General features: G+C 36.1%; 1 protein-coding gene and 1 long non-coding RNA gene across 4 annotated transcripts; one reads left to right on the top strand and one right to left on the bottom strand.

The window, feature by feature from the left end:
• Positions 1-5,908: 5,908 nt before the first annotated feature.
• On the bottom strand, positions 5,909-8,621 carry LOC110913102. Of its 3 annotated transcripts, none has more exons than XR_004881413.1 (9): positions 8,191-8,621; positions 7,971-8,091; positions 7,834-7,882; positions 7,683-7,757; positions 7,053-7,387; positions 6,827-6,973; positions 6,536-6,745; positions 6,363-6,436; positions 5,909-6,283 (listed from the first exon to the last, which is right to left on the bottom strand). It is a non-coding gene; the product is annotated as an uncharacterized LOC110913102 (long non-coding RNA). The 3 variants fall into 3 exon arrangements; XR_002578368.2 differs by having other exon boundaries at positions 7,053-7,160; XR_004881412.1 differs by lacking the exon at positions 5,909-6,283 and having other exon boundaries at positions 6,285-6,436; positions 7,053-7,160.
• A 2,091-nt stretch (positions 8,622-10,712) lies between these two features.
• LOC110909941 (probable galacturonosyltransferase-like 7) lies at positions 10,713-12,573 on the top strand. Its single transcript, XM_022154661.2, has 2 exons — positions 10,713-11,182; positions 11,268-12,573. The coding sequence occupies exon 2, from the start codon at positions 11,316-11,318 to the stop codon at positions 12,390-12,392; it is 1,077 nt and encodes a 358-aa protein (XP_022010353.1). The 5' UTR covers positions 10,713-11,182; positions 11,268-11,315; the 3' UTR covers positions 12,393-12,573.
• The last annotated feature ends 526 nt before the right edge of the window (positions 12,574-13,099 follow it).

Here is a 13,099-nt window from a genome sequence, read left to right as displayed (position 1 = left end):
TAAAACCGGGTACCAATACATGTACCGAATACCTAAAATCAGTACGTGTATAGGTACGGATACAAGTGCGGGTATTTGGAAAAAAAAAAACTCATCCCTAATCAAGAAAATCTAATATCTCTATGTGTCACAGACCTCGGCGGACCTACACTTAGTGGGTCGAGGTCCACGGACCCTAATCTTTTTTAAAAAAGTAATAGAAACGATATATAAATTTTTTGAAGGACCCCATAAAATTATTTCAAAGGACCCCATGGTCTAAAATTCAACCCTGTTGCAATGGTAAACCCCTTCCATCTTAAAGCAAAGAGTTAACTGCCATTTTCGTCCCTGTGGTTTGGTCACTTTGGCCATTTCAGTCCATTTTTCAAAAATGCGCCATTTTCGTCCCCCACGTTCTGGAAATGTGCCATTTCAGTCCAAAAATCATAACCCAGTTAAGTCAGTTAGTAAATAAGGACTGTTTCTGTAAATTTGTAACATAAAGGACCATTTAAGTAAATATTAAACACCACCACCACTAGCCCTGCCACAACCACCACTCCGCTGCCACCACCACCGCCACCACAGCCCTGCCACCACCACCACTCCGCTGCCACCACCACCACCGCCACCGCCACCACAGCCCTGCCACCACCACCACAGCCCTGCCACCACCGCCACCACAGCCCTGCCACCACCACCACTCCGCTGCCACCACCACTCTCACAGATCGTAAACAACTCCCCACGCTTTGTAATTGTTCAATAAGCATGCCCGACACCACGTGAAATCGGAGTTTTTATAAAAAATTCAAAGTGGAATTAATCCACAGAAGTTTGTCGATTAAGTGTCAAATTGTTGTGTTATTTAGAGTCCCTGAACCCATACGAAACTCTCACACCCTTCAAAATCCTTTACCCCTTCGAAAATACCCTCTGTTCATCGTCTGCAAGTCTCGCCGGAATACCCGTCGTCGGAGACTGTCGCCACGCCGTTGCACGCGATACCGGGTCGGTTTTAATCACCCAATCGGTATGTTTATACTTGTACAATGTTTCTGCAAGTTTAATTTGAATATTATCCGGTATTGATCGAGAATTAGGCCGTTTGACTTCTGTTGACCGTTTTGGGGAAGACGATGAACAGTAGCATGGTCACCACCGCCGCCGCCAGAACCACCACCATCAACGTCATCATCGTCATCATCTGGGGAAGGCAGCCCCACCGTCGCCGGTTCTCTTTCCCGCCTCGTTATCTCTCTCTCTCTCTCTCTCCGACTTTCTCCCTCTCTCGTCTGATATGATGATGAACCGGCTGTGGTGGCGGTGGTGGCAGGGTTGTGGCGGTGGTGGCAGGGCTGTGGTGGTGGTGGCAGGGCTGTGGTGGCGGTGGTGGTGGTGGTGGCAGCGGAGTGGTGGTGGTGGCAGGGCTAGTGGTGGTGGTGTTTAATATTTACTTAAATGGTCCTTTATGTTACAAATTTACACAATCAGTCCTTATTTACTAACTGACTTAACTGGGTTATGATTTTTGGACTGAAATGGCACCTTTCCAGAACGTGGGGGACGAAAATGGCGCATTTTTGAAAAATGGACTGAAATGGCCAAAGTGACCAAACCACAGGGACGAAAATGGCAGTTAACTCTAAAGCAAAGGTGGCACGTTCGAGACTCTCTACTATCAGTTTTTTTTTCCACTAGCAGATATGTTTTTGTAAGTTGTTTGTTTTAGATATGCTATGCAAGTGTCCTTCTCTAGCTTCTCTGTACAAATCACTAAGTAAAAGTCAATAGTTTATGTTGAGCATTGGTAGTTTTGGTAACTATCGGGTTGGGTGGGATGGATATCCGGTTAAGAATTCCCTGAATGGTGTATGGAAGAATATTGTTAAGGTTCTGAATTGTGTCAAAGTGGGTGACCTCGCTCTTAAAAACTACATTAAGGGAGCCATCGGGAATGGAAACAGCATATCGTTCTGGTTGGATTCTTGGATTTCTGATCAGCCTCTCAAGGTTCTATTTTCTGACCTCTTTCGCTTAGAGGCTGTTAAAAAATGTGTTGTAGCTGACCGTGTCATATGCAATGGGCCGGATGTTGATTTCTCGTGGAATTGGAAGGAAGACCTGGCGGTTTTAGGTTTGTCCGACCGTCTTTTGCAGCTTAGCGATTTGTTGGCTCAGGTTCGGTTAGTAGACAGAGCAGACAAGTGGAATTGGTCTCCTCAGACCGATGGTAGCTTCTCTGTCAGATCGGTCAAAACTCTGCTTAACTCTGTCAGGAATTCAGACAACAATTTCGTCATGGAATGGTGTGATTGGCTCCCGGATAAGTGCAACATTCTTATTTGGAGAGCGGAAAAAGAAAAAATCCCGACTAGGCTCGCTTTAAGGAGAAGGAACGTTTTTTTCGAAGACCCAAGTTGCCCGCTATGCTCTTCGGCTGATGAATCGGCTGAACACTTGTTCACTGCTTGTTCAACATCCGCGGTTGTTTGGAACGGTATTAGTACATGGTGCAAAATCCCTCTCATTTATGCTTTCTCGATACAAGATCTTCTCGAACTCCATAAGACTCTTACAGTTTCGGTCAAAAAAAAAGGAGGCTATTCACGGAATCGTCATCTTAGTTTGTTGGAGTCTCTGGCGCGCGAGGAACAAGTTGATTTTCGACAATACCCCGGTCAGGATTGATAGGATTTTGAGTGAAGTTAAAGCATTAGGATTCCTTTGGTTTTCTAATAAATCTAGACATAAAGGAATAAGATGGGAAGAATGGATGTCCTTTGTAAATATGTAATTTGTTTGTAGTTTGGGGTCGGTCCGGTTTGGGCCGGCTTGGTGTGAATGAAGTTTACTTTTCAAAAAAAAAATATATATATATATTAAAATAAAAGTCAATGGGTTTATAAATTCTTAGTTGTTAATGTGAAAATAATGTATTCTTTCATATTAATTATTGCTAATGCCAATGTTGTTTTTTGTCAATGAATCCAATGTCTACAATAGTGTTGACGTTACTCTAAATCTTCTTAATTCATTAACAAAAATAAGCACCATCAACAAAAAAGTCATGAAAGATAAATTTTGAAACTCCAACATATTTGAATCATTAAGACACTTTTGATGGTATATGGGTTTAAGAACCACTTGGTCGCCCCGCCCCGAAATTCTAACTTTTGTTATGAAAAATTTGAACACTGAAAAAAGAGGACCCCATTGAAAAAAAATCATGGGTCCGCCACTGGTCACAGAAAGAAAACCAGACCGTACATAAGTCTTCCTGGTGTAGTTCAATCTAATATTAGAAATGAGTTTTGGTATAAATGAAAACTTTTTTTCAAACGGTGAGAATATTTATCTTGTTGTATAAATGAAACCTTTGAAAACTTGAAACTATACATTATACAAGCACCCTCTCAACTTGGGACCATCTTTGATTCTTTGGGCCATGTTAGATACCATTTACAAACGCTATGCACCTCAAACAGTGTGTTCGAAGATAATAAGATATATTCTCATCAAGTTGGTTTTGTATATTTTGACTTTACTCTTGTACACAAGTAAAAATATAGACCTATAAGAATCATGAGACAAGATAAATGGTTATGCTTGATAAGGGTCAAACATATCTTAATGTAACTTAAAATATGGTAAGATAGTTTGAATTGTAAAAATATGTTAAATAATAAATAGAAAATAGATTGTATTAAAAAATCAAATTTTACTCCTTAAGTTTTTTATATGTATTCATATTTCTGTATTTATAATTGTAGTTTAAATTAAGTTAACTAGACTATGTCAAAATGATATTTAAAAAAAGTAAGTACAATTTAGTTGAATTTACGTTTCTTAATTACATGAAAAAAAGTTAATACATAGTTGAAAAAGTGTTTTGAAAATTAGCTTAACATAAATTATAGATGTCGCGTCAAATTTCACTTATTAAAGACATGTCTTGACGACTGCATGTGTTAACAAATGACATATATTCATTCACTTAGTATAAGACTTGGTTTATTCAAGTCGTACAATACGCAAGTTTTTTAAGACATAATTTCTTTTATAACCTAGTTAAATAATATTACAAATATGTTTAGATAACAACAATAATCATAGTCATAATAATATTAAAATAATCATACCTAGATGAATTTGTCAAGCTTCAGTCAATTAAATTAAACTGGCATTACATGATTAAATAAATATATTTAAACGTGTAACTGGCATTAGATGATTAAATAAATATATTTAAATCGTATTTAAACGTGTATATTATAAAACTAGTAAAATGATTAACATAATTTGTGATATGAATAATTGAATTTGTGATGAACCAAATAAAACTAGTAAAATAAGTAATAGAGTTAAATGTCATTTTAATCCTTTTGGTTTGGGCTATTTTGTCAGTTTAGTCCAAATGTTTCATTTTTCGCATGTGGGTTCAAAAATGTTTCACCGTTGCCATTTTAGTACACTGGGTTAACTTCATCCATTTTTTTCTGTTAACGTGAATGGTAATTCGGTCATTTTATATGGCTGAATTGCCCTTCTAGTTCACAGAATTACATATAAAATGACTGAATTGTCCTTCTCGTTAACAGAGAAAATGGATGAAATTAACCCAGTAGACTAAAATAGCAACGGTGAAACCTTTTTGGATCCACAAGCGAAAAATGAAACATTTGTACTAAACTGCCAAAACGACACAAACCACAAGAACTAAAATGGCATTTAACTCTAATTACTATAATTTGTGATGAACCAAATAATTTGCGGAAGCCCACGGGCCCAATATCACTAATCAGTTATCAGATTCAAAATAGTTTAGAGAGAATTTCTTGCATGCATGATCTATTAATCCACCATCTAAAAGGTTGTGGGTACAAAGCTTGTTACTCTTTTATCTGTCACTTTATTGTAGTTAACTGTTTTTGTCAATATAAGAGACTCAAAGCAAAAGTATTTTTTTATTGTCAACATATGTACTTTTTGTAACTAAATTAAATTCAAGATGTAATATATTTCAATTTCATTTATTTTCATTAAATAATAATTATAGTATCTTTAAATATACTAAATTAAAGCCTTTTCTTTAGGTCTTAAGTAACCATCATTAATCAAGTAATCCTCAGACAACCATCAGTAAAATATTTTGGATTATGTTTTAGCTTCAATCAAATTTTGCTTTAGTAGCAATCACACATTGGCGAAACTTTTCATCCTATTACTTTAGTCATATTTGTTATATTAGCGATTTGATTTGTGTACTATTTTGCTATATTAGCAACTAGCCTAAGATCCCGCGAGTTTCGCGGGTGGCTTAAACACAAATATATAATATCTGTTGGCATTGAAGCCCATGTAGATCATCAAAAAATGCTCGCTTCAAAAGCACAATCTGGTTAATGTCCATATAATTATCGATTCTCCCATTCAAACCCACGATTGCATGTTTGTTACCACGTACATATTCAATATTCCGGAGGTTTGTTAATAATTAGAATTTGAACCCTAGGGTTTCCCTATTGTCCAGAAAGGACTTGAGCAAACTTGCAAACATGGTATCTAAAATAGAAGTGAAGTTGATACGAAGCATGGTGTCGTCGCCGCTAATGGTGTCGTCGCTAATGGTGTATAATTCTTGTAGTGTTAAAACCCTCTCACAACAGGGGTCTACAGTTTGTGTATCCTGGTAATATAGTGAGGGTAGTGAAGGAAGTATGGCCTTCTAAGCGTGGTACAAAAAACTGTGTTCTAAAATTAATTAAAGCTTCAAGAGAATCAAATAATCAGGTGTAATAAAATGACATGTAAAAAAGGCGTTCTGATGTGGTGCAGGAAGTTGTAACTATCAGATAATTAGATGTTTGCTGTAACCCAAATTCTGATCTAAAACGACATTTCTGTGAAAAAAAGGTGAGCTGTTTCATGATATGTGTGTGAAAGTCTTTTAATTTGGGTTTAAAAATGAAGAAAATAAATAAACTTTTGATGGGATTGAATGTTCACAGCAAGTATAAAATTGCTTATATGTTAAAACAGTAAAAAATAATCTGTAAGTTCAAAGTTGAAGCATAATAAGTAAAAAAACAGAATGGTGCCCAATCATACATGGGTGTGTCTGAGTCTACCCGGTAGCATTAGGAGCATCCTCCAAAACGGTTTAACATGTGGATTTCAACTCTCTCTTTAGTCTTCCTTTTGGATATTGGTGCTTCATCAGCAGCTATCGCATGTATATCATGACAATAATGGGATTTAACTTATTATAAGTAGCATAGCACATCATTACTATCCTGGACCTTCATCACACAAAAGTCAACGTCAGTTGATTTTTTAAAATTGATCAGTATAAGAAGTTTGCATATTTTAATAACCAACCTCAACAGCTTCACCTATAGATTTCTAAAGCAGTATGCACGGGCAAAAAAAATGTGGTCAGTGGTAACAAATACCTGAAAACATAGGTCAAAGAACGACGTTAGTGAACACACGCCAATAAAAGAACTCACCGAAAAAGAAACCGAGCGTGATGGTAAACTCCAGAGACTAACCCAATCAGAACGGCGACCTCATAAAGTATACTCTCACATGTAGAAGTGCAGCAAACCAACCAAAGCAAGAAGATTTGGGTCACATGTGATTAAGAGAGACGACGATGAAGCCACAGGCCATCGTGGAGAGCCTGATGAGACTTGAGAGATGCTTTCAGAAACCTACTGTTTGGATTTAACCACCCAAATCATGGAGAGCACAGCAGCCTTCTTTTGTAGATAAAACAAACACCTCAGATCTGAATGTAAATAAGTAGCCAGACTTAAAACATAAAATAGCACATAGGATACCTTTCAAGACACGAACAAAACCACGATATAGAGAGCAACCATACGCCATTCAGTTTTCATGTACTCTGGTACTGCAGACCTAAAACGACAACAAAAAAAAAAAAAGCCTACCAACAGGTTTGGAGCCTACCAACAGGTACTGCAGACCTAAAACAAGATTACAACAAATGTAGTTGCAAATAATAAGAAAGAACAAAGATACAAATCTGGAGAAAAAAAAGCCTACCAACAGGTTTGGAGCGCAAGATATCACCAGGATAGCCCACACGGACCAAGAATATGCCACAATTCAAGCTGTAATGACCTTATTTGGCTTTGATATTCCAGCACCAACCTAAAAGAACGCATCTGAGTCAAAGCATAATTTAAATAATTACAAATGATTTTAATTTTTGAACACTTTTATTTGATGAGCGTAAAAGCTAGAGCTGAAATAAAACAACTTGGTTTACCATTGTTGACTTCTTGCTAACATGGGCTTCAACAACTACCATTTTTTTGCAAAATATCTAAAACTCACCAACCTCTTTACAACCCGTCAATCCATTTGACCTATTTTGACTTTTGCAAAAAAAATATTGATTCACAGTCAAAAAATATTGATTCACAGTAATAGTGTTAGATCTGACTCTGTGCATAAGATAACAACATATTTGCATAACAAAACTGATAGAAACTGAAAACCGATACTATAATAAAAACTCTCATTTAATTTTATTCTAGATCCTGGTGTTGTTATGATAATTTATTAAAATCTGAAACGTAGTACTAATGTGAAGAGATCTGCAGCTTTGAATTTCAGTGAAAACTACAACATAAATCAATAATCATGAAAATTAAAAAAATTAAAAGATACCTGAAGCATTAAAAATCGGATGTGATCCAACATTTCACAAAAATATTCAACAGCAAGATCAAAATATCCAATAAACTGAAACAAAAAAAAAATAATCAGTAGCAAGATCAAAACAACCAACATTTAAAAGATACCTGAAGCTTTAGTATACCTTATTACATGGAAATTACAATGTCTGATAGTTGATAAAACCCAAAGACCTGTAAAACAACCAACATTTAATCAACAGGTAAACATAAAACAACACATGAGTCAACTGAATCATTCAACCGAACTGAGTCAACTCACCAATATCTCTGCAATGACTACAATAAATCGACCTAGATCTGGCCAGATCTTCCTCCGCCCTCTCGAGAAACAAAGATGCAACCCAGATCTTCCACCAAGTCTAGGAAATCACAACCTAGATCTGATTCAAATAACATATAACAGAGATGGTAAAAAGAAAGATCAAACAAAAACAAAATAATCAGTAGGAAGATCAAAACAACCAAAATTTAAAAGATACCTGAAGCTTTAGTATACATCGACCTAGAGCTGGCCAGGTCTTCCTCCACCATATCGAGACACAAAGATGCAACCCAGATCTTCCACCAAGTCTGGAAAATTACAACCCAGATCCGATTCAAATAACATATAATAGAGATGGTAAAAAGAAAGGTACCGAGCGGTCACACCAGTCGATCTGGTGTTGGATCTACAAAGATTCATCTCTCAGAAAGCTTAGATCTTGAAGCGACCGGGAAAGAAACCCTAGAATCGCCTGGAGAAAGATTCATGACAGAGAAAGGGAGGAGATGGAGATGGTGGCTAGGATAATGAGGGAGGAGATCTGGTGACGGATGTAGAAAGATTCATCACAGAAAGGAAGGTAGCGAGAATTAGGGTTTGTTTCAATTTTGAAAGTCGGTGATAGAGTATTGTAAGAGCAAAAGCGTATTAAAGAAGCAAATGGAATAAAAAGAGGCGATGTTTTCCCTCCTAAATGTACTAAAGGAGGCGTAAGGAGATGCCAGGTGGCAATTAATGGATTAAAATTATGCCAAGTGGCACCAAAATGTTTTGTTTTAATATAGATAATAGATTTGATTTGTGTACAATAGTGATTTACATTTGATTCGTCGACAATTAAAGACTACAGGAAATTGTAGAAAAACGGTTATAAACGCTAAAGATCAAAGTAAAAACTACAGGAAATAACATAATAGTTGTGATAAAAACGATGTAAGAGACGTAGTAAAGAAATCAATAAAAAGGACTACTTTAAAATTTAGTAACATAAAAATTAGGGCTGAAAAATCATGTCTTAGCAGGTTTAACATATCTCTGACGATGGGAACAACACAAGTTATAAACATGAATACGACTCGTTTCACTACATTATATCCAATGTCTATAACACAGTTGTATTAATGTATATATGTGTGGGCGCTCGGGGGGGGGGGGTTAAAGTGCACTAATTTTAACGTTATTTTACTAATTTCGTGAAAATAATGTTAAAAGAGGGGAATGGATAATCATGCATCATGTGGTGGCGTTGATAGCCGAAATACAAGAGAGTACATGCACTAATTGGTCTTTGCCTTAATTGCCGAGTGTAATGTGCCTTATATCCAATACTTGATACAAAACTACCATCGAGCTGGGGGGTCTCACCGGAAGCAACATCTCTATTCCTACGAGGTAGAGGTAAGACTGTCTATATTTTACCCTCCTCAGACACTACCTTAACTCTGGTGAATTTACTGAGTATAATGATGATGATGTCTATAACATAGTTGTATGTTTTATGTTAAAAGAAGAAGAAATGATTGACCCTAACCTTTTAATTTTAATTATTTTATAAAAAGTGAAAAATCACATGATGTACTTTTCAGTGAACATATCTAACTTTATTTTATACAAGTTACCTATTACCGGCCATAATAAAAATAAAAAGTAAAAATGAAATTCTCAAATTTTGAGAAATCAATAAATAAATTTATAGCCCCATTAATTGTGTTTGATGAAACCCATTAAAATTGTTGATTTTAATGATATAATCATTCAAAATAAAATATACGATATTAATGATATAATCATTTAAATAAAATATATGATATTTTAAATTTTTAATAGATTTATTGGACATGTATGCATCTCTCAAAGTTTCAATTATCAAATTAAATCTTAAATTTTAACGGTTAAAGCTTATCCAAAATAAATAAATTAATTTATTTATACATAATTTCCAGCTTCAAAATTTAATTTTCTAATTATCAAAACTAGCAGATTCAAATAAAAGAATCCTAAGGCATTAAAGAATATCTCATATCAGATAGAAATAAAAAGCACATCGCATTTATTATTATCTATATTATTAGATTGTTATATCATGTAATTTTATTATATTTTTTAATAGGAGTAAAATCAAATACAAACCATATTTCGTATACAAAGGATAAGAACCATTTAAATAATAGGAATAAAATCAAATACAAACCACATTTCGTATACAAAGGGTAAAAACCATTTAAAAAGTGTCATATGACATCTAACCAATTGTAAAGAAATAGTAAAATAATAACCTAAATAATATCAGTTATGTTGAATTTCCTATAATTATGCTAACAAACAATTAATTCTCTATTCGGATATTCTCTTTTGTTTTCAATGTGATGATATAATTTTACATAAAGAAAAAAATGCTGATATCATTTACATATGTGCTAAAATCACCTTATTATTAATTTTCATATGATAATATAATTCAAAAGTGCTAATTTTATGTATGTATAGTTTTAGTATATGCTAATTTAACTTTTTTTAAGTGATATGCTAATTTTAGTATATGCTAGTTTTAGTATAGTTTTAGTATATGCTAATTTAACTTTTTTTAAGTGATAGTATATTTTCTTACGGTTTATAGGATAAATATGGTTTGTACCGAAACTAACACAGCTTCTAATATACATATACACACATAATATAATATTATTATTGTTATATTAAAATAAAGCAAGTGCATAGAGTATACAAATATATTGATTCCAACAACATAACAACACGCGATGCCACCGTTCAATCTCCAGAAACCAAACCCCAAAATTTTCAAAAAATAAATAAAAAATTAATTAAAAAATTAAAAAAATCCCCATTTTCTCTCTTCTTCTCCGTCCTTCATCGTCATCTTCGTTTTCCGGCGAAGATTGGAGGACGGAATCGTTATCGCCGGCGAGAACATTCGACGGAATATGCACACTCTCCGGTAACACCACCGACACCTTCACTGCAGTGACGTCACCTTCAGAAGAAGATCGCTTCGTTCTCACGGCAGCATCTTCTTCTGATAATTCCACAAGGTTCTCGTTTCAGATTCGTTCGATAATTCATAATAATCGATAATCCTCTAGATTCACTCATTATTTGATAGATTGATTGATTTATTCGCTTTTGAATCGTGCCGGACCTCACCGGAACCCTAGGTTTCAACCGCCGGTGGTGATTTGCGATTGTAGATTGTAAGTTATAGTTATTAATCAATAATGTTCTAGATTCGTTGATTAATTCGTTAACTGATTGATTTTGATTTTTTTTGGTTTTCAGTTGTGCCGGACCTCCCCGGAACCCTAATTTTCAACCGTAGATTGTAAAATGCAATGGATAATCAGATTTTCAGGCTTTGTATCGGCGGCATTGGTGATGATTGTTCTCGCTCCTTCGTTACAATCGTTTCATCCTGCTGAAGCGATTAGATCTCATTCGCATTCGCACTCGCACATCGACGGACGGTTTCGTCACCGAACATCGTCGTTTCGTCGCGCGTCGGAGTTCCGCAACGCCGCCGGATGCGTTCCGGTTCAACATTCCGGCGATGTTTGCGATCCGGCTCAGGTACACGTAGCGTTAACTCTCGATTTCGAGTATTTACGAGGCTCGATTGCCGCAGTTCATTCGATTTTGCAGCACGCATCGTGTCCGGAGAGTGTTTTCTTCCATTTTTTAGTCTCTGATACGAACCTCAAAACCCTAGTTTCTCAAACTTTCCCTAAATTGAAGTTTAAACTGTATTATTTCGATCCGGAGATTGTACGGAAGCTGATTTCAACGTCGGTGCGTCAAGCATTGGAACAGCCGCTAAATTACGCGCGAAATTACATTGCCGACATGCTCGAACCGTGCGTCCGGCGAGTGATTTATCTAGATTCCGATCTGGTGGTGGTTGATGACGTGGCGAAGCTATGGGGAACAAGTTTAGGTGAGAAAACAATCGGAGCACCGGAGTATTGTCACGCAAATTTCACGAAATACTTCACCGGCGGTTTCTGGTCAAACCGGCAGTATTCCGGCATTTTCAACGGTAGGAATGCATGCTACTTCAACACTGGAGTGATGGTTATTGATTTGGAGAAATGGAGGGAGTTCGGGTATACGAAACGGATCGAAAAGTGGATGGAGATTCAGAAAAACGAGCGGATATATGAGCTCGGGTCGTTACCTCCATTCCTGCTGGTTTTTGCGGGTCATGTGGCTCCAATTGACCATGGGTGGAACCAGCATGGGTTGGGTGGGGATAATGTTAAGGGTAGTTGTCGTGACCTGCACCCCGGTCCGGTTAGCTTGCTGCATTGGAGTGGGAGTGGGAAGCCGTGGCTGAGACTCGATTCGAAACAACCGTGCCCGTTGGATGCGTTATGGTCTCCGTATGATCTGTATAAACAGCCGTTGTGATTATCAGAATCGAGACTGGTACATTTCTCTATCATATCCTTGTATTGCAGTTGCTATTTGTTTTTTTGTTCTTGGGGGGTTTATAGATTTATGTTATGTTTGAGGATATGTATTCTATTCCATTATTTCTGCATTCTGATAATAAAACCGAAAACTGAAAAGATATTCAATTTAGTCTGTTTCCAGATTACAGTATAGAACTCTGTCTCAGATTTCTACTAGATTTTTCATGATGCTGAATGTGTAATTCATAAGATTCACTTTGCCACTCATTTGGTTGCCATTGTCCTTTATCTTTATATCCATTTTCAGGCGTTGTCCTTTATGTTTTCATATCATACACGTTTTGTCCTTTAGGCCTAACCCAGTTAGTTTTTTCAGTTAAATTTGGTCAGGTGCTTTGCACATGAGGGCATTTCTGTCAATTCTAAGGTTACAGAAGCTTTGAGCTGTAAATCTGCCGTTGAACTTAGCTTTGAATTGACAAAAATACCCTCATGTGCAAAGCATATGACCAAATTTAACTGAAAAAACTAATTGGGTTAGGCTTAAAGGACAAAATGTGTATGATATGAGAACATAAAGGACAAAACTCATCAATTTTGAACATAAAGGACAACGCCTGAAAATGGGTATAAAGATAAAGGACAATCCTTGAAATTCACTCTTTAGAAAAGGCTTTAGGTAAATGTGCTTGCTGTACCCTT

The sequence above is a fragment of the Helianthus annuus genome, chromosome 15 (assembly GCF_002127325.2).
Source record: "Helianthus annuus cultivar XRQ/B chromosome 15, HanXRQr2.0-SUNRISE, whole genome shotgun sequence".
Classification (NCBI taxonomy): Eukaryota; Viridiplantae; Streptophyta; class Magnoliopsida; order Asterales; family Asteraceae; genus Helianthus; species Helianthus annuus.
Note: the sequence above shows the minus strand (reverse complement) of the source record. Positions and strands in the feature narration are given on the sequence as shown.

Bases quoted from the DNA above. Each gene is read 5' to 3' on its own strand.
- LOC110909941 (XM_022154661.2), top strand. From the start codon at position 11,316: ATGCAATGGATAATCAGATTTTCAGGCTTTGTATCGGCGGCATTGGTG.